Source organism: Lampetra planeri, chromosome 15, assembly GCF_965212315.1.
Source record: "Lampetra planeri chromosome 15, kcLamPlan1.2.h2, whole genome shotgun sequence".
Classification (NCBI taxonomy): Eukaryota; Metazoa; Chordata; class Hyperoartia; order Petromyzontiformes; family Petromyzontidae; genus Lampetra; species Lampetra planeri.
In genome coordinates this window covers 13585830-13606345 of record NC_136121.1, presented here as the reverse complement: position 1 = coordinate 13606345, position 20516 = coordinate 13585830, and the positions used below count along the sequence as shown (strand labels likewise).

At 53.6% G+C, this 20516-nt stretch overlaps 1 protein-coding gene across 5 annotated transcripts; it reads right to left on the bottom strand.

Annotated features, from left to right (window-relative positions):
- Positions 1-3: 3 nt before the first annotated feature.
- On the bottom strand, positions 4-18022 carry REV1 (REV1 DNA directed polymerase). 5 transcript variants are annotated; one of them, XM_078601184.1, is made up of 24 exons: positions 17911-18022; positions 16509-16644; positions 15119-15245; positions 14412-14583; positions 13430-13597; positions 12487-13244; positions 11941-12024; positions 10924-11034; positions 10680-10818; positions 10077-10205; positions 9704-9858; positions 9389-9508; positions 8660-8880; positions 8065-8237; positions 7448-7550; positions 6750-6918; positions 6257-6423; positions 5431-5754; positions 4424-4544; positions 3359-3609; positions 2719-2869; positions 1772-1880; positions 1077-1231; positions 4-103 (listed from the first exon to the last, which is right to left on the bottom strand). In XM_078601184.1, exons 2-23 carry the CDS (start codon positions 16569-16571, stop codon positions 1123-1125), a joined length of 3924 nt encoding a protein of 1307 aa, XP_078457310.1. In that variant the 5' UTR covers positions 16572-16644; positions 17911-18022; the 3' UTR covers positions 4-103; positions 1077-1122. The 5 variants fall into 5 exon arrangements, with proteins under 5 accessions (XP_078457310.1, XP_078457308.1, XP_078457311.1 ...); XM_078601182.1 differs by having other exon boundaries at positions 4-1231; XM_078601185.1 differs by having other exon boundaries at positions 4-1231; positions 2719-2866.
- Positions 18023-20516: the final 2494 nt, after the last annotated feature.

The following is a 20516-nucleotide window of genomic DNA, read 5'->3' as shown; positions in this document are numbered from 1 at the left end:
AGGTTCAGTACAAAAATATTTTATTTCTATGGCAGTGCAAAAAAAACAACACTGAGATGTCGCAAACAATGAAAGTGCTGAATGTCCGTTTGTGGTGGTAATACTGTGGAAAATACACCGTTGCAGGCACTTTAATTATTCAGCAACATAGCACACCGATAATCTCATTCATTTATAGATAGTGTGTGTACTTGTAAACCTGCAGAGAGCTCTGTCCACTTTTTATTGGCTTTAACGTGACACTCCAGACAAGAGCTGAAAAAACTGTTCCATCAGTGAAAAAGGTTAAAGTGCTTAATACTGGGATTCCATTGAAAACCTTTAATTCGACCCTGGTTTTTAATAAAAAAAATTCTAGTTTGAAATGAAGCGCTTAGTCTTGATTACATTTGTACCAAATGTTAGCCTTTCGGCCCTTCTAGAACATAATTAGAATTTATATTAGCAATTACCATCAACTAAATGTATTGGATAATGTGTCTATACATCACTCTTGCAACAAGCGGCTTGTGTCATAAAGGAGTGGATCAATAATGAGTTGTACATTTAATGCGTACTCTCTAAACAAAGCCAAAGTGAATATTCTTAGGTTTTTTCGGTAAAGTCACGTAGGTAAAACATTAATTTTAAACATAAATTTTAATGTTTTACCTACGTGACTTTACCGAAAAAACCTAAGAATATGAATCCTTGCAGTCACGAAAGCTTCAAATCTAGAACCAAAGTGAATACCATCGTTAGCCATGGTCTATCCACGGTTGGATGAAGGCCTTCACAAGCCACCGCCTCTCGATGCGAACCTAACAAGTTCTCGTCGCTCAAAGTCATTGCAGCACCGCAGTGACCTCGTGCACACCACCAAGAGCCTGCGCAATGCTCCGTTGGCAGCCAGATACATTTAAAATATTAACAGAGGGCTTCAAATTGTTATTTATTTACTTGCTATACTGCAAACATGGTTAAGATTCTTGGTTAGCCGTGTCGTGCGTAATGTGTTGAGCTTAGAAATGAGTCGGTGTTGAGTGGTGTTTTGCGTTGTAGTGGCCACGTGTTGTGTTTATTTGGAGGTAGCTCACGTTGTCCAGTGCCGCTTCACGCACACGGCCGGCAAAGTGTCGTGTGTCACAGCTTGAGAGTGCTGCCATATGTGCGCTTCAGCAAGGCCTGGACGCTGTCGAGGATGAACTCGAACGTGGTGTGCCACGCGGCATCGCGGGCACCTTCCGTGAGCCTAATGGGAGAGCGGGGACCACGGTGGGATGAGAATAAACATGGGAATGGGGTTGAGTCGAGTAGGACCACAGAGGAAAACACAGGGCAATGTTGTTAGCAGAAATAATTGCAGAGGAAATACCAACAAAGTCACAGCTCCATTTATAAACATGGACTTTTTTTACTGTAAACTATCAAGTCTTCACATTGGCTACATCATTGCATAGAACTGCCAGTGGTCGTTGTACAAAACGCACAGCATTTTGGGAAGACCTAGGGCAGTGGCAGGGCAGTCGAGCTTGCCCAACAGTGAACGAGTCTTCCTGCATGTCCTCACCGTGACCAAGTGTCCCACCGTACCCCCACATGCCCCACCGCGCCCCCACATGCCCCACCGCGCCCCCACATGCCCCACCGCGCCCCCACATGCCCCACCGCGCCCCCACATGCCCCACCGCGCCCCCACATGCCCCACATGCCCCACCATGCCCCACCATACCCCCACATGCCCCACCGCGCCCCCACATTCCACCGTGTCCCTCCCGAACTTGCCCCCCACCGTTTGATGTAGCGGACGACGAGGTAGAGCGACTCCAGGTCGCGCTGGTGCAGCAGCAGCTGCTGGAGGTAGTTGGTAACCTGCACAGCGTCTTCCTGCTCCGGCGGGGCTGGGGGGGGGGCCGTGATGACGCACGGGGATGGGGGGGGGTCACACCACAGGTCACGATTCACAGTTCCAGGTTCGCACCAAGTCCAGGCCAGGGAAGAGTTGGACTGCACTTTTTTGTACAATATTGGATTTGGAGCGTGGTTTTGTTAAATGTAAAGTGGAAATATGAAATCCTTAATCTGATTGCCACGTGTCCTGGTTTTCCCCGGATGTCTTCTTTTTGAGGTAGATTTCCTGGTAAGTTTTCCCCCATGACATTAAAACTCGTAGATTTGTCAGTCGTGTAAATGCTTGAGCAATACATCCACGTGCAGTTCTCCCCTCTTCCGATATTGCGAGATCTTCCCGTGATATGTCCGGATTTTTTTTAAACTGAGGCGGCTAACCGTTCGTATTGGCTGTCACTATTGATTCCTGCCCCACAATGGCCATTCTTGACAAGGAACTTACTGCATGGGTTTCCAAACTTAGAGCGTGGGTTTCCAGAAGCTCAGATCTCACTTGAGATCTGTTGTTGTTGCAGAGTAATCTCACAACATCCAAATCGGCGAGACGTTTCGCTGGAGATTACATACAGCATCATCAGGGTGTTAACAGGAGCTTAGATCTCGAGTGAGAGAGAGATCTGAACTGATGATCGAGATATTGTGAGATTACTCTCCAACAAAAACACCGGTGGTGCTGCTGAAGCAGTTATACATTTGGCACGTTTGATTTACGTGACACTTTTATAAATTGGCTTTCGGCTGGAGGGTTTAAAACTTAAGATTTTAACGAAGCCTAAGCCAAAAAAAACTTAGCAGTTTCCAAACATTTAAAACTTTTGATGCGCTCACCTTCAGAGCTATGCACCCAGTCCCTGAGCAAGGCCTTGACTTCGTGCAGCTCTGTGGAGCCGGCCAGGCTGGCTCGCGGGGGTCCCACAAGGGGCCCTGCGAGGGACGCATCTCCCCGTGGCTCCACGTGAACGCCCTGGGCTCCAGGCTGCTGCACACACAGCAGCAGCAATAATCATCATCACAACTTAAGCTTGTATCGCACGTTTCACAACATGCTAAAGTAATGTACACTAAAAGATTACTAACCTCGAAGACTACAATGTTAATATTGTTGGAAGTTTTTTAAGAGGGGGAAATATGCATTTAACAGGGTTAAATATCAATAAGCATAAGAACATGTGAGATTTGTGATGCTGCACATTGAAAGCACAGAAAGAATGATTCCCTGCTTAGATTGAGAAGTGAGTTCCATAGTTGACGGTCCGTAAAAAGAGCGCTCTACATCCCCAACATTTTACTTTCAACTCTTGACGGACGTTCAGCAGAGTCCAGCGTCCACGGAGGGCGCCGCCTTCAACAGGGACCGGCACTCGAGAGATTGTGAATGAAAATACGAACGGTGCATTATTTAGACTGGAGGAATCCGATGAGCTGCATAGCTCTTGGGATAGCGTAGCGATGGCAGTGGCGCCCGTACCTCGCCGGTTACTTCGAGCGCTTTCTCTTCCGCGGTTCTGGCCGCCGCTTCAGGCTCCAGAGAGCCGGTCTTCAAACCAGTATCCAGGTGGGCAGATACCGGCCACTTTCCCGGGCTGCCTCGGCCTCTCTTGCCCGGGCTGCCTCGGCCTCCTCTCCTCGCCACGCTGCCATCCGGCTGCTTGCCGGGTCGTCCTCGGCGACCTCTGCCTCCTCCCCTGCCGCGCCTCGGCTGCACGGCTCTCTTTTCGCCTGGTGGAGGTCAACGCACAAGGGAGTGCGCGCGTTCGTTGCTTGCAGGAAACGTCAAACGCTTTCCAACGTTTACGTTCGATCCGGGCCATTAATCATATTCGATTCATACAATTGCATCGTGGGTGATTCCTGCAGGAATCGCGATTCTTCTGTGGGTGATTTACCATGCTGAAATATTGGGCGAGTTTTAATGTGATCCTAACAGATGTAAAGAAGCTCCTTGGAGACATCCATTTTTGTGGAAGTAGACCTTTATTTCTGACTTAACCTATTTACAGTTCCGAGTGTAACAAGCGCCACGCTCATGATAACTACGGCTGTCTTCAGCCCCGATGGTTTCCACCAAGTTAGTTCTCGAACAGTCGGCCCCCGATGTCGTCCACATCTGGTCATCAATTAGTCCCTGAACAGGTTCTCTGACCGTCGTTGACGCTCCCTGTTTATATCTCTCTCCCCGCCCTTAATGAGCTACCACTTGCCATCAGTCCCTTCCTCTCCAGATGTTAGACATCCGGCCACCTGTGTTTAAAACGTGTATTTTATTAAATCCCTGTGTAGTTCCCTACACAGGGATTCTGAGATGGACAATGCGTGCACTAGAATGTGTGGCGAGGTGTGTGTGTGTGGCACATGTGCGGTGCGCTACGTGGTGTGACGCAACACGGCATGGCGTGGTATGCCTTGGCTAAGTGGTGTTGCATAACCATGGCGTTGCGGGGCATTGCGGTGCACGCCCTGTCGTATGGCGAGCTCCGTCTCGTGGCGAGCTGCGCGGCGTGCCATGGGAGATAGGGCCCCCTGCTGTACGTACTGGGGCCTGCGGTGGCACCAGGGCCTGAGTTTCCTGCTGTGTGCCGGCCCTGTTGGGCAAAGGCGTCTCTCAGCTCCTGCTGCAGCTCCTCGGGCAAGGCTGCAAACACTGTTGGGTCGACCTGTTGGACGCAGCAAGCATCATGATTCAAGCAAACTCGTGGGAAGTCCATTCAAGTACAACGGCTCCACCCACACACTCATCCACAATGATAAGCCTATCCATTGTATGATTTTGACAGGAGATCATGCCACATGCTTGGGTTATTGTAAAAAGTAGAGTGGATAAAAAGCACCATGGCCAATAAGGCGAATTTGATAAATTATTTGGTCAAACTTCAGATATATTGATACAAATGATCGATCACATAGACTACAAATGTCTCCACATTGAAATTGGTATCATGGTCTAGGAAATATCTGGAAATAACTTGTGGAGATTAGAATAGCACGTGCATAGTAACAGCTGGAGTGTTTATGGGAAGTGATGCAGTCAAATTCGTGCTAAATCTGTTGCATCAGACACCTTCAGATTTTATTGCAATGATGTGTGGAGCTTTGTGCGTTATCCCATCGTGAGTGTGGTGGTGTTTTGGTGGCCAAACCTCCCATTGGAAAACACTTGAGTAAGCCTTTCTTCGATAAATACATTAAATTCTAGATTTGAAGCTTTCGTGACTGCAAGGAATCATATTCTTAGGTTTTTTCGGTAAAGTCACGTAGGTAAAACATCAAAATTAATGAAAATAAAATAAAACAAAAATCACGACGTTTCGGAGGCAACACAAGTCTCCGTCATCAGGTGGGACCGCCACAGCCGAATTAGCTGCATCAAGTGAGGCAATGATTAAACCTTACTTTACTTTAAACATAAACAATTTGTGAGCACAGAAATGATGAAACAAAACCTTGACTGCAAACACCTAATTGAGCACGACAATCGAGCCTCGGGTCCATGCTTTAACTCTGCAGCTGATCTTAAAAGCAGTGAGAGAGGCCGCTTCTCACTTGCGAGAAGGCCGGCAGAGCCGTGATGTTGGCGCTGTCCGTGTGTCCTCGACCCCTCCGGCTCTGCTCACTCGTCCCCGCAGCGCCACCTGAACTCCGCTCCGGGAGAGCTTCCGTCGCGCTCTCTCGGGAAGAGCAGCTCGCCGCCGTGGCCTTCTCCGCGACGGTGGCTCGCGGCCCCGACGCCGACGTGGAGGCCCGCGGCGGCTGCTCGCCGCCCGCCTCCCGTGGGCCCTCCTGCCGCTGCCGCCCCTTGACCTCGACGCCCCTCTCGATCTGGGCCCGCAGCTCGCGAGGGAGCTCCGCCAGGACGCTGGGGTCGATCTGAGCGGTGCGCGACCCGGTGGAGTCCGCGGTCAGACCGAGGCTCGTCACGAGACGAAGAGTCCGGAACTCGAGCAGAGAAAAACTTCCCTTCGCATTACATACAACTAGAACACTCACCAGGTGAGGCCCATGGGAGAGGGTACCACAGAGCTACTTCCGAGATCCTTTCAAGCGACCTCTGGTGCATACACTGTTGGAGCAGCACTTTCGTACTCACCCTGCCATGAGCAGTAATGGTCATCACATAGCAGTTGAATCCGTTTCTGTTTAACCCTCAAGAGCTGGAGTTTTGCTAAATTAAGTCCAGAACTCAATTTTATATGATCACTTCGGGACCATCAACTAACTACGCTTGAGAAACCGGTTTAAGCAGAGGCAGCCACTTGGATTCGAACCCAGGATCTCAGCGGTGCAGACTCAGTGGTCTGACCCCCGATCCACCCAGCCACTCCTCTGTCCATTGATTTTTCACAGTGGCCGGCGGCGTCCTTCCTCGTACCTGTGACGGGGACGGGATTTCGATGCTGATGTCGAGCAGCACGGACCGTGGCGGCGTCTGCGAGGCGCCTGCCGGCCGTGAGCCGCAAGGGCCCGGCACGTCCCGTCCTGCCGCCGGCGTGGAGCTCACCGCCCCGGGCGACACGGCGTCCCTCGCGTCCCTCGTTTCTAAATGTGACCACAATGTAGTCAAGGTCGAGAGGTCGCAGCCCACGCCACAAATGCCATCACACCTCGCCATTGCTTTCTTCCGCTAGATCCTTCAGTTGTTGGGAAATTGACGACCGGCCTTATAATGATTTCTCCGATCTTAAAAGTGTCTGAAATGTACTTACGGAATCGTAGAACTTCCCAATAGCAAAACGCATGCTGAATGCAGCTTAAGGTACTCCGGCTTTAGGTTTTCCCCTTGGCATGGGACAGGATACACTCAACACGTGGCCAAACCCGGAACGAATGAGGCCTGCGCATCGGCGCCGTGTCGGTGCTCTCACCGTCATCGCGTTTAGCGACCCGCGCGTGCAGAAGCTCGAGGACCGAGCGACCCGGCCGTCCGTCCGCCGCCCCTCCGACAGAACGGCCACCGCCCAGGGCGCCCCCGGACTCGCGACCGCCGCCGCCGCTGCCACCGGTCGGCACCAGGTTGTGCATCTGCAGCCCCACCTGAGCCGCGCCGAACGACAGGGGGTGACGTACGCGGAGGGTGGTGGGGGCGGGGCAGCAGAAGCCATTTTGTTACAGGAAGACGCAAAACTAAAATCGAATGCGGCTCTCATTTCACAGATACGCAAGCAAGCGGCCCTGCAACAACATTTCCTTCCCGGCGATTTGATGAAGTGTCGCAATTCTATTCAAGGAGCAATTACTAACGCTTTCCTCAAAGTGAGGTTGATGGCATTCATGCTTTAGCACTGTCCATTAGTCTGTCCGTAATGGGGGCACAATAACTCTCGGAAGGATGATCCAATATGACCGAACCTTGATTATAAAGTTGTTTTGCTTGTAGCGACTTACCCCATTGAAAACAGGACAAACTGGTCTAACGGTTGCCCAATAACATGAATTGCAAACCACAGCAAATAGGACAAAGGTTGCCAAGCAAGGCTCCACACAGCACCATGGCGGCCTTCATAGGTGCTCGCCAACGGCATGTGTCGGCTAGACGGGGGCGGGGTCGCTCCTTTTGCCTCACCCCTCTCATGTCGGCCGCGTTGACTCTCAGCTGCCTGTACAGTGAGATCGCCTCCCTCGCCACGACCGCGGCGCTGTCCGTCGCTTGCTCCAGCGCGATGCTCCTGCCGACAAAATCGGGACGCGCGACCGGAAACGAGCCACGGCATGAGTGGCCGTGCCGCCGCACTGAACTTCATTATAACCATCCTCGTTTGTGTGTCAGTGCCTGACGGTCACAGCTCTTACTCGAGCAGTTTTCGTTCCACACAGTCGAGAAAGGGCTCATTCTGATCAGAAAGAATCAGAGACTAATTGTCTTGAAGATGAGCTATGTATGGCCTATGATCTTTAGCCTATGCCAATTTACGGCCGATGACTAAAGCACCCAGAATGCACCCAATTTCATCAGATCTCAGAGGTGAAGCAAGCTTAAGCCTGAATAGTGCTTGGATGGGAAAACCGACCGTGCATGTTGTGTTGTTATAGGCTGCAGATTGCGGCGCTTGACAAAATGTCTTTTGATGTACGATCTCATGGGGCGGGACAAATATCCGAACTCTCAGGGAGAAGCACATCGAGGCTTCAGGTCGCCACGCCAACCACCGGAGGTCGCGCCGCCGCGCCGCCACCGATCACCTGGACGCGTTGTCGCAGACGCCGTGCCCGCCGAACTTGGCGGTCTCCACGGGCGCGCCGGCCTTGCGCACCATCACCTTGAGTGTGAGCCTCCTCCCCCGCACCGCCGCAGCGCGCAGCCGGCGCTGCAGCTCCTCCGAGAGCTGCTGCAGGAACGCCTCCGCATCCTCCGGCTACGGCACGACGGGGACACAGGCCGGGTGTCAGGAACCGGCGCCCGTGCCAGCTTCGGTACTCTGTTTCGGAGTGATGTAACGACTTGGCACGCGATGATTTATGACCCTCCGAAATTAAAACTCGGAGCGAGAGGCTTAAAGGTCACATGATCGTACTGGTACTGCTGTTTGACTGACGCAACTCTGCATTGACTTGCTGGCGTTGCAGTGAGAAGCACTGCCGCTGCCAATCACAATATTTTTATTGTGACCCACGGGGACGGCCATGGGTGAGTTAACGGGCGTGGCATGGCTAAGTCGTGCCCATTAACAAGGACGGGTAACGCTGGAATGACGGATCGGGGCAGCACTAACGATCGGCTCCTGAACAATGTTTCCGAGTGGCGCCACTTGGCACCGTGGCGCTCTGCTCGGCGCACCTGCTGGAATCGGATGCCGTAGTTGATCTCGGCGGAGACGGACTTCCTCTCGCGCTGCGGCTGCAGGACGCGACCATCCTGCCCGCGACAGGCGCGGTGCAGCGAGAGGCCGGTGCGGGGGCCCAGCTCCCGCTGCAGGGCGGAGAGGGGCAGCGCCTGCAGCTCCCCACACGTCCTCGCGCCCAGCGACGCCAGCCGCTGCTCCAGCGAACGCCCCACGCCTTCACGGGGGTGGAGGGGTTAGGGATGAAGGGTGACTGGTGGGGAGATGGACAGCACCGAACGCCAGGGGGTGCTGCTGGCAATCGGTAGTCCCGACACGATCACAAACTCCGACTCTATCCCCAATTCCAACCCGATTCATCACCCCACTCTACCCCAATCTCTGACCATTACCTAACCCTAACCTAATCACTAACCTCCAAGGCCCTAATCCTATCTCTGGTACTTCTTATTCACTCGACCACTGTCAGTATCTCTGCAAGTGACGTGGTCATATTTAAAGACCATACAACGGATAATCGTGTGCCGTTGAGGAGATGTGCATGTACAAACAGGTGAGTGGTGAGTGTCCGTAGAGTGGTGGTGAATGTTTAACAGTGAGGCAATTCTGCTAACTCGTGAATCAGGCCCCTTGAGTGTTCACCACATTGAGTGCCAAACGCTCGGCAATGCTTGCTCCGATCCCCGGGTACCTCCGCCCGTCAGGCTCCACACGCAAGCACGCACCTGGCAGGCAGCTCACGGGCTGGGACCTCATGAACTCCTCCACGACCTCCAGCCGAAGGTGAAACTGCCCGTCAGGCTTGGCCTTGCGCGTGGCCAGCCGAGCCAGCAGCATGTTGGACCCTTGGCGGCATCGAGACAAAGATACAAGTCAACACCAATATAGATCAAAGTATATGGCACCCGGAGTGCCCCCCGATATCGTAAGATCTCGGAAGATAAGCCACAGCCGTGTGCGCACAGGGGGCATGTGCACACGTGTGTCAGGTGCACGCGCAACGCAGGCGTGCACGCTCGCGAAGGCGTGCACGCTCTCACCCATGCCCACGGAGGCGCAACAGCGCGTGCGGGCGAACACCTCGGCGCGGATGGCGCTCGCCAGCTCCTCGGGGCCGGCGCCAGTGTCGGCCAGCACGGCCGTGACGTCCAGCATGGCCTCGTCGCAGCTCAGCGCCTCCACCTCGTTCGTGAAGCTGCAGCGAGACGGGCGAGCGGAAGTACGTGGAGACAGGGGGAGACGCATGGAGACAGGGGGGAGACAGATAGGTTGTGACAGGTGGAGACGCGGTGCGTGTTATTAATGCGTGCGTTTCCGGCTGGCTCGCCGGACCGTTTGGGCACGAGCCATTTTCCCGACGGTGCGGGCGTGACCGGGTGGCACAGTGGTGCTGGACGAGGTGTGGGCACTCACCTGGCGAGGGTTTCGTACAGCGCCTGTGCCACCTCGCGGTAGCCGTCAAAGTCGTAGGGAACCGTCTGCAGGTCGGGGCACAGCAGCTTGGCTCGGCCGAAAAACATGCCGTTCTTCACGCCGGCGCGCCTGGACAGAAGGAAAGGGAAAGTGGGGCCGCGTCCACATTAAACCGTTTAATGATAATTTATTGCGCTGTCATCCATACAGCCGGGGTGGCTTGAGGTGCACAGTCCTACAATTGCATTTGTGAATTCAAATCCAATTCATGTTCGTAATTAAAAGCAGTGGGTCTGCGGTTATCGTACCTCCGATTAGCACAGTTGGCTACGTACGGTGCGAAAGAAGTTCAACATACATACACGGCGACATGCATTCCATTCCCGGCCACTGCCAACAATGGTGGCAAGTGATATCTGAACCGGCTTGGAGCCCTTTCCAGCCCCAAGTGATCAATCCGCAATGGCCAGCATTTTGAAATATTAGCAGCCAACCCTCACGACCGACATGGCCTAGGGAGTCCTGCAAACACGTTAGCATGTTCCACGCAATACCATTTGTGTCCGTATGGCGACTGCATCTGTGGGCGTGCGGCTCTGGTACCGGGCCTCGTAGCTGCAGGATGCGATCTCCGCCATGGACATGGCGGCCGTGTCGGACGCCACTCGGCTCCCACCTCCCCCTCCTCCTTCTCCTCTGCCGTCAGTCTTCCCCCTATCCTCACCGCCAGCCTTCGCTCCACCTGTAACGCACAGCAAGAAGTCCGACGGTCACCGGCGGTCACCGCCCGGTCACTCGCTCACTCGCCGTGTGCAATGTGCGGTGAAGGTGGGGGCGGCTGCGGTACCGGCTGCGCGGAGCTTGCGTTCGTAGTACTGCATTTCGTAGTGCGGGTCGGCGCCCGGGCGAGGCCGCTGGGGTCCCCTGCCCTGCGTGTGCGTCACCGCCACGGGTTTCCCTGCAGCGTGGACGGAGGATGCACACACACGCATGCGCACACACATGCGCACGTCACAGGGAGTTCACACGAGATGAACAGATAAGCCCCAATTTGCACAGTACACTCAGGCCCATGTGGTGGAGTGTGGCGGTATTACTATTAAGAGATGATAATCTGCACCTATGCTGCAGGTCATGGGCTGCCCGACATGGCTTCAAAGCTTTGTTAACGCGACGACAGCCGTTTGATTTGTGGTCAAGCATTTGTCTAGAGCACTCGAACACGAGAGCGAAAAGAGTTTTTAAAAGGATTTTTTACATGATCATTGCTTCAAACTCATCTTGCACAGCCTAGAACTCACCGCTCAGGTATATGTAGAGATATATCTACAAGAGATAATAAACAAAGTTTTTATGTATGTGTCTTGTTTTAATATTTGATCCTTATGGCGGTACCGCGGGGTATCAAATAATACAAACTGGCCGAGGCAATTAAATATTTTATTTCTGGGACACTATTTTTTCCAGGGGTGTACTTAATTCCGCGACTGGGGTACCAATCAATCCGAAATCAGTGCTACTCCACGATGTCGAAATGCAGCGAGGGCGATTGCGTGAAACCCTGAACGCTCGCGGTACGCACCGTAGCGGTGCATCGTGTACAGCTCGTCGAGATGAGTCGATTGCCGCGTTGCCGACCATCAACAGACTAAAAATTACTGCATCACGGACATTATGCGAGAGCCGTGGTACTATGGTACCCCGGAGTACCGCCATGAAGTTAATTTGTCCATTTCATTAAATGTAAGATTAAGAGAACTCTTGGGGTGCCCTCTGTACAATCTCTGTCATTTCTGCTGAATACGAACAAACGGGTTCCCCCCAGAATGTCATCGGGGGGCCGAAGACGTCACGAGACACCGACCTTTGAGGTCCGGGCGGTCGCGGATTCCCACGGACACGAAAAAGCAGTCCATGTCCACGTGCATGATCACGGGTGAGCTTCCACCTGCGGCAGAGTTCCAAAAAACGAATGTGTTGAGTTTTTGTTGGTATTCTTCAATATACGATGTCTCTATTTTGTATCTGTTCGCTGTTCCATGTGTTTCTTTTTCTGTCTCGTGGTGCAATTCCGAGCATGCATATCACTGCGATTCTCTGCGCACTTTCTAGCTTCATAATTTATTAATGTATCCAGCAACGCCATGCTGAGCCTCCACTGTTTTACAGGAGGGTCCTGCATTTGGATGTTTGGCCGCCCCAATGAATGATACACTTGGATTGCAAGTGCCCGTGAACACCTCCGTGCCAAAATAATTCGAAACAGATTGATAAATCATCATTGCAATGTGACACAATGCGACACCCCTAGACCCCTAGACGGCAAGTCCACACGCTCCCTCAACGGTAACCCCGCCTCTGCTCTGCCTGACGCTCAACCCAAGCTGACGCGCGATGACGATCCTCGCACCTGGCGCTGCGGTGGCCGCAGCCCGCGTCGCTCCCTTCTCCGTCGTCTGTGCCCGCAGGCGCTCCCTGCCGGGGAAGGACGACCCGTCGCTCGTGCGGTGCATCTCGGCCACCATGGCCGCCAGCTCCGACCTCCACGTGGCGATGTGGTGCAGCCGCGAGTGCGAGTAGTACTCGGCGATGAAGCCCGAGTCGTTGGTCGCGCGCATCGACCGCAGCGACGACGGCGCCTTGGCGACACCGCCGCTGGCGTCGCCGCCGGATGTGGACGGCGCCGGCGAGTCGGAAGTTTCCGCTAGGCCGCCCCGCTCGCCGGTACCCACGCCGGCGCTCGCGTCCGGTGAACGGACTCTCCTGGGCGCTCGTTCGGCGCTGGTACTCGCACTGCTGGTAACGGCGGAGGTGGACGGCCTCGGGCGGTAGGAGGGGTCCGTCACGTCGTCCCACGCGCCGGGGCCTACACTGGCGCTGCTGTCACCGCTGCCCATCTCGTGTGTGCCGTCGTCGTCGTCGGTCCACAGCGCCGTCGCGAACTCCGCGAGCGATGTTTCGGCGAGGTCGCCCGGTCCCTCCGTGTCCCCCGTGCCGGGCTCTCTCTCAGCGGCGCCGGTCTCCTCCCGCTGAGCTGATGAACCCTCGTGGCGACGCTGGACTTGGTTGGTGCCGCAGGGCTGGGAGCCGGTCTCCGGGTCTGGGCACGGCTCCTCCAGCTCTGGTGATGGGACTCTCCTGGGGATGTCGTCAGTGCTGGTGCTCGCGCTGCAGCCGAACAGACGAAGCAACAACAACAACAAAACCACAAACTCCAACAAAACATTTTCACTCAAGCATCAACAAGGGACTTTTCATTACTACTTAGGATTCATTGTTGTACTGTACCTTTTACGGTTCCCTGCCTTCACCAACCCATGCTGGACACAACCGCCATCGTCACCATGCCTCACCTGTTGTCGCGAGGGTGAACTCCGCCGCCGCTGTCGCCGCTGTCGCCGCCGTCATGGTGGCCAGACTCGGCCGGCCTGATGGCCGTGAAGTTGAGGCAGCGCTGGAACCGCGAGCGGCCCGAGTGGAGCAGGTACGGCACGTGCGGCAGGAGCCTCCCCGCGGCGATGCTGAGCGGGAGGTGGCAGTGCGGACCTTAGCGTATTATCCCCTCGAAAACGGGGAGTACTCAGATCCCTAGGAGTGTATTGATGCATCTATGCCATTATTATCAATTCTGTTCACCTGTGTAGTGAGTTACTCGGAGACACTAAGAGTTGGAGGCACTCGATTAATTACAGCCTTCACAGGTACAGGGAGTAACTCCACGATGGTCAGGACAGCCAACAGGCTGCCTGACCAACAACGCTGAGGAGGTGAAGACGGTGACGAAGACTCCTCGGCCACGCCCCCCTTCATGAACCTTCTAGAAGGTTACCGGGCTTTACATCACCTTCCCCCCTCCGTCACCTGTGCCCCACATCCCTTTCTCCGGCCTATCCCCTTCTCTACGCGCCATAGTGACCCATTCCATGTTACTACACATGTACTGAATCGTGTGCCTAAGAATCTATGTTTTTCGAACACTGTACGTTGTAAGTGAACCTTCATCGTGGCCACAATCAAATCTTGAATCGAATCGCGATCCTGAATCATGCCAATACATGAATCATAACTCCCATGCAGGTTTAACTGCCAGAAGAGAAACACTCGTAGCTGCAGGCCAACAGTGGCCGATGGTCTGATCCCTGCCATAGCAATTTCAACGAGGCAACTCCAGTAGCCATCGCGGGCCACACTAAACCCACCGGCCATCAGTTGAGGCCACAATGCTGTGGGGGATGCAGTTGGTGGTGGAGAATAGGGGAGGGGGAGGCAGGTCAAGGTGGGGGGGGGTGCAGGCAGCAGCTGGGGGCCTCGAGCCGCCGGGCGGGAGGTGCTCACCTGTCGGTGATCCACTGGGGCTGCACCACCTTCTGGTCGGGTTGCAGGCCGCGCACCTTGTTGTCGGGGAGGTTGGTGGCGACGATGTGCGTGGTGCTCCAGCGCGAGTAGTACGTGTGGAAGTGCCCGCCGCGCTGCAGCACCAGCCGCCGCAGCTCGATCGCCGGCGGGTCTGTGGGTGCGGTGCAACCGTTCCTCGTGCTGTACTCCTACGCTCCCACGTCTATTCTATCGATCGCCGCCTTCGCCAAGACGCGCCAACGGGCGTGGTGAATTACAATCATGTGCCACGCGGGTGGGTATGGGTGCGTGTGTGTACGGTTAGCACGCTGCGCTATAAACCCAGCTGCTCGAGTTCGATTCCCGCTCACGGTCGACACCCAGTGAAGATTAATTATCTGAACCGGTCATGGGCCTCCCTTAGGTCGACTCAGCCAGATATGATTACCTGGTGTGATGCGTAAATATCGCCACTAGGGAGAGAAAGGCGGCCGGGCGTGGTGTTGGCCACCCACGCCCTCGTGTGCCGTGCAGGCCTTCATAGGTGCTCGCTAACAGCACTTGCCCCAACAGTCTGTTAAGGCTATACGGGGGATCTTTGTGTCTTTTTGTGTGTGTGTGCTGTGTAAATGCCCGATGGGCGTGTGCGTAAATGAACGGACGCGAGCCGTCTACGCGGACGCGTGTGGCGGATGTGTGGCAGGTACCGGTGAAGCCGTTGACGTGGATGGCGATCCCCTGGAAGATCGCCGGCTGATCGTCTGCTCCCGCAGCTGCATTGTCCGAGTTCAACTGCTTCTCCAGTTTCTGCACCTTGGATGCCATGTAGCCCCCCTGCGCAACCACGGCACAGCCAGCGCTCGTGTCAGGAGCGCTGCAGCAATGCTCGAGTGTTCAGGCAGTTGTCATATCATTGTCGTCATCGTGTGTTATCAGAATATTTATTTACTAGCCTTTTGCCCGTCTAAGGAATGGGTGTATTGCAGTAAATCTGAAACTTGCAAGCGAAAAGCAGATCGCGACGTGATATTCATTGCATCAATGCGTGTGCAATTTGTAAGGCCGTGGTGACACAGACCTATTTCATTTAAAGTTTATAATCCCTTGTTCATCACGACGTCCTTTTTACTTCTATGTGTCAACAGCGTGACGGAGATCGCGTGACGTGAGGGTTCTGCCTTCGTAGTGCGGGTTGTAAGTTGACGCTGAGGAGGGGGGAGGAGGCGCCCCCCCCCTACCCCCATGTAGAGTGCCGTCACCAGCTCAAGATTATTAATGTGGGGGGGGGTGCTCCATACGGAGTGACGTCACCCAACATGATGGGGGGGGGTCCATGTGGAGGACCCCACCTGTTCATGATTATTAATGAGGGGGGCTGGTCGACGTGGAGTGACGTCACGCGCGTTACACACTGACATTCTTGGGTAAATTTAGTCAATACTGGAATAATCCGATGAGCTATGAAGCTCTTTTTAACAGATGTCCAGTAGGGGCGGATGAAGGTCTCAACCCTCACCGTTTCTCATGGTACTGTGATACCACGATCCATCACCTGTCGTGAGTGGATTGCATCGCTCCATCTCTGCAGTATTCGTTCTCTCGGCTGTCTTTCTGTTACCAGTCTCACCCATCAGCCAATTTCCCTTTAAGCCACCGAGTCTTGCTCGAGCCCACTTACTATCCTTAACAGTCAGTGACGACATCTGTAGTTTCTATTTTTGTGTCTCTCAATGTAAATCTGAGCACGTCTGTCCATGCTTCGTCGCTCAATTTTCAGACTTCTGTTCCATTTTCTTTATCAGTGTCAACGTCCCCGATCCACTTATTCGAGACGTACGACGCGCCGGGTGAGACGCACCGGATGAAGATCTCCCCAAGCCGTCGCTATCTCCCGAGCTCTCGCAACGCATAAAAAATCCTTCTAGCTCCTGCGCCCGAGCCAATTTCATCGCTCCATCTCCGCGATGGACGATCTTTTCTCTCTCCGCGCAGCTTGTTCCGCGAGTAGTTCCGTCTCTTCGGCCTCTCCGTCACCGTGAACGACGGAGAAAGCGATCTCGGGTTGACCTCGGCTCAACGCACAGGCACACGGCTCACCCATTCCTCGAACCCGTTGTCCTGACCCCTCCAGCCACGCCTCGCCCTGCCGCGCCGACTCATCTTCCGCCGCGGCTCCAGTGTCACCAGCAGCTACAGCAGAACGGCGTCTCGCATCGCCAGTCTGCGCCGAGCACTGCTAACGAGAGACACGAAGAGTGGCGCCCACACACCGAGGAGGTGATGGGTCACGATCGGGGAGGAGGGGGGGGCGAGCAGTGAGCGAGCAGAGCAGCACGAGCCAATTTTCTTTCGTACGGATTAATAACAGCAGATTAAAGATGCCATTTTAGATGTTGATATCCACTCAATTTTCTTGGTTCTTTCGGTAAAGTCACGTAGAAGGGAAATAATAAAATAATAAAAATAAAACATAATAACATAATTCTCACGACGTTTCGGCCACAACGCAAGCAGCCGTCCTCGGCGTTGTGGCCGAAACGTCGTGAGAATTATTTTATTATGTTTTATTTTTATTATTTTATTATTTCCCTTCTACGTAACTTTACCGAATGAACCAAGAAGATGAATCCCTGCAGTCACGAAAGCTTTAAATCGAAATCCACTCAATTGTTTGTTTAGAAGCAGAGCCGATCTCGTCCCTTCCTCCTCTAAAGGGAGCGGAGGAGGCAGCAGCCGCGGCAGAAATTCGTGGCCCCACGAATCCCCGATGCGCCAATTGATGCTTGCGGCGGTACCCCGGGGTGCCAAATAATACAGACTGGCAGAGGCAATTCAATATTTAATTTCTGCGTTGACAGCGGTGGACGTGAATGCATGTTGTGTCAGTCCGGGCGAACACGGTGAACAATTACACCAGCAAATAGCTCTCGTAGCAGCAGCAGCAGAAGCAGCAGCAGCAACAACAGTAGCAGCAACAGCAACAACAACAGTAGCAGCAGCAACAACAGTAGCAACAGTAGCAGCAACAACAGTAGCAGCAGCAACAACAATAACAGTAGCAGCAACAACAGTAGCAGCAGCAGCAACAACAGTAGCAGCAGCAACAACAGCAACAACAGTAGCAGCAACAACAGCAACAACAGTAGCAGCAGCAACAACAGTAGCAGCAGCAACAACAGCAACAACAACAACAGTAGCAGGAGTAGCAGCAGCAACAACAGCAGCAGTAGCAATAACAACAGTAGCAGCAGCAACAACAGTAGCAGAAGCAACAATAACAGCAACAGCAGCAACAACAGTAGCAGCAACAACAACAGTAACAGCAACAACAGCAGCAACAACAACAGCAGCAATAGCAGCAACAACAGCAGCAACAGCAGCAATAGCAGCAACAACAGCAACAACAGCAGCAACAACAACAGCAGCAACAGTAACAACAGCAGCAGCAACAACAGCAGCAATAGCAGCAACAACAACAGCAGCAGTTGACCGCACTCACAACCACGGAGCGTCGCCCGCCACCACCTCCCAGCTCACGCCACTTCCGCACGTGTCACAGTGACGTCACGGTCGCCCTCCGCGAGCTGACGTCACGGGGTTGCGCATCGTAACCTGTGACGCGCGCATCCGCGCGGCATCGAGGACATGACGTCACGCGGAAGCTGCGCCCACGTGGGTGGACTGCGCGCGCGTTGCACGTGGCCGGCAGATTGACCTGGCCCACGTGGTTGGTGGCTGGAGGCCTCCGCCGTCTCTCGCGAGGGCCCCTGGGACGCGTCGCGGTCCCGAGGGCGAGCTGCTCGCACCGCGGTGCTTCGTTTGTTTCCTCCGATTATTCCTGCAGCCGCCAGAGGTCGCTATCCTCAACACGAAAACGACCGATTCGTTAGAGCCGCGCGAGGCCGTGCAATCCGTGCATGACTCACGACAATTCGTTGAATTCGCCCCCCCCTCCCACCAGCCCGTAGTGAGCGGTGAATCTTTACATCTCGAATGAACACTTAAAACGTGAATTTCCATCAAATGTAACCCGAATCGTCATCAGATATGCTCAGTTCACTGCGAGGGAAACACAGGAATGGCAATAAAATTGTATCTACAGTAAACATTTGATGTCGTGAATGGTTAATGGGTTATTTTTTTTTTTCAAAACCGCAGGCAATGCAATAGACCATGCCCCGAACTTCCCAGCCACCAGTTACGTTTAATTTAAATTCAGTCACACGCTGAAATGTTACTTTGCAAAACAAATTAACCTTGCTTGAGCTCGTGGTTATTATGGCCACATGGAAGCAGCTTAGCCCGTCACTGATACAGCTTCATTTATTTTAGGCTCAACCGTGACGGATGGTTGTAAAGGAGCCCCCCAGCCCCTTGTGCGTCGCTACGCAGACAACGATCTCCCGCACAGCCCAAGTGTTGTTAACGAGAGGCAACTAGGAAGGAGGCCGGCATAGCTGGGCTCACTCCGTCACTCGCGCTGCCCGTACCGAGTGCGGTTTCTGATGCTGTCACCGCCCACTGAGAATCAGCCCTGTCGACTCATCTATCATCTCCGCCCACTCAGAATAATTTTTTTTAATTTAGACTGGAGGAATCCGATGAGCTAAGAAGCTCTTTTCCCCAGACGCCCAGAGTGGGCGGCTCAGCGAGTTACACGACCTTCGTGGTGATTCCCAGCCGCCTCTCCCTTGCCCGCCCAAGGGGCCGTCCATAAATGACGTCACGCGATTTTGGACGAGTTTTGACCCCCCCCTCGTCGCACGGCGTCACAAAAAGTCAGACCCCCTCCCTCAAATATGACGTCACAAAGCTCTGCCCCCCCCAAATAAAACATGCTTCAAATCGCTTTATTGTCATTGTAGTGCGTGTTTAATGTGGCGCTGTACTCTGATGTTGTAAGAGAAAACATTTATTAAAAAGTATATTTAATTAGGTGTAACGTGTTGTCTATATTTATTTAAAGTTGCGCATTTTGATGTGACGTCACATTTCTCACCCCCCCCCTCGTCACACATCGTCACAAATGTCTGACCCCACCCCCGCTAGGTGCGTGACGTCATTTATGGACTGCCCCCAATCACCGTGTCGTTGGACCCTGTAACTCTGGAGCTCGGCAGATGGAGCAAGACGCCTGCAATTTTTGCCAGAGGCAGATTTTTGTGGACTACGTTTGATGCACGTGCCCCCAGAGGCCAGACAACCGTCATAATAATGCGGTGCTGAATTCAGGTCTGGCAATTGCTTGGGGAAGCCTTCATTCAGCAGCAGATATTGCCCGATGATGGTTAATTGCATCCGTTTACATCCCGATTCCACGCAGCCCAATTGCTCAAACGCAAATCTTGTTTACCAAGGGGTTTGGTATGCCCAGCCATGATCAATCCACTTCTGGATGAAGGCCTCCCCAATTTTTTGCCATCCACGATCCCACGAAGCAAAAAAGTGGCACGTGATTAGGGACACGTTTTACTCCAACTCGCATGTAGTGCAGACCCAACTTAGGATCTGCTGATCCTTAGAACAATGAATGAAGATTTTGCACATACAAATATTGTCATTTATTTATTCCTAAAAGTATCACCGAGTCTCAATAATTATTTTCAGGAACCTGCAATGCCATGTTCACCCAATTCTATGAGTGACTTCGTGTAAGTGTAAACTGGAATACCCGGAGAAAACTCATGCTTAGCAGGGGACACCAACTAAAAAATCCACACAGATTGGTTCTCAACCCACTTGCTCTACTGCTGCAGCAGCCGATCTGTTTTCTCATCGCATCGAAGCCACAACTTTTGGTGTCTCCACATGAAATCTCTTCTCCTCCACGTATGACTGCCCCCTCCATCACACTGCCCCCACCCACCCACCCCGTTCCTCGCCACCGATCCTCGTCTCTCCTCCTCGGCGTGTGACCCCACTCTTGCGACAGCGGCTTGAGGTGGTGGCTCTCGCATTCATGGCCCAATTCACGCGTTGGCAAGCGATCGTTTTCATCAAAAAATGTTTTATGGCAAAAAACATTCGACGCCAACGTCTTGGCAAATCGCCAATGCGGGGCCGTTTTGCTCGCTCGGTCCATATTTCAATATGACCCTCAAAACG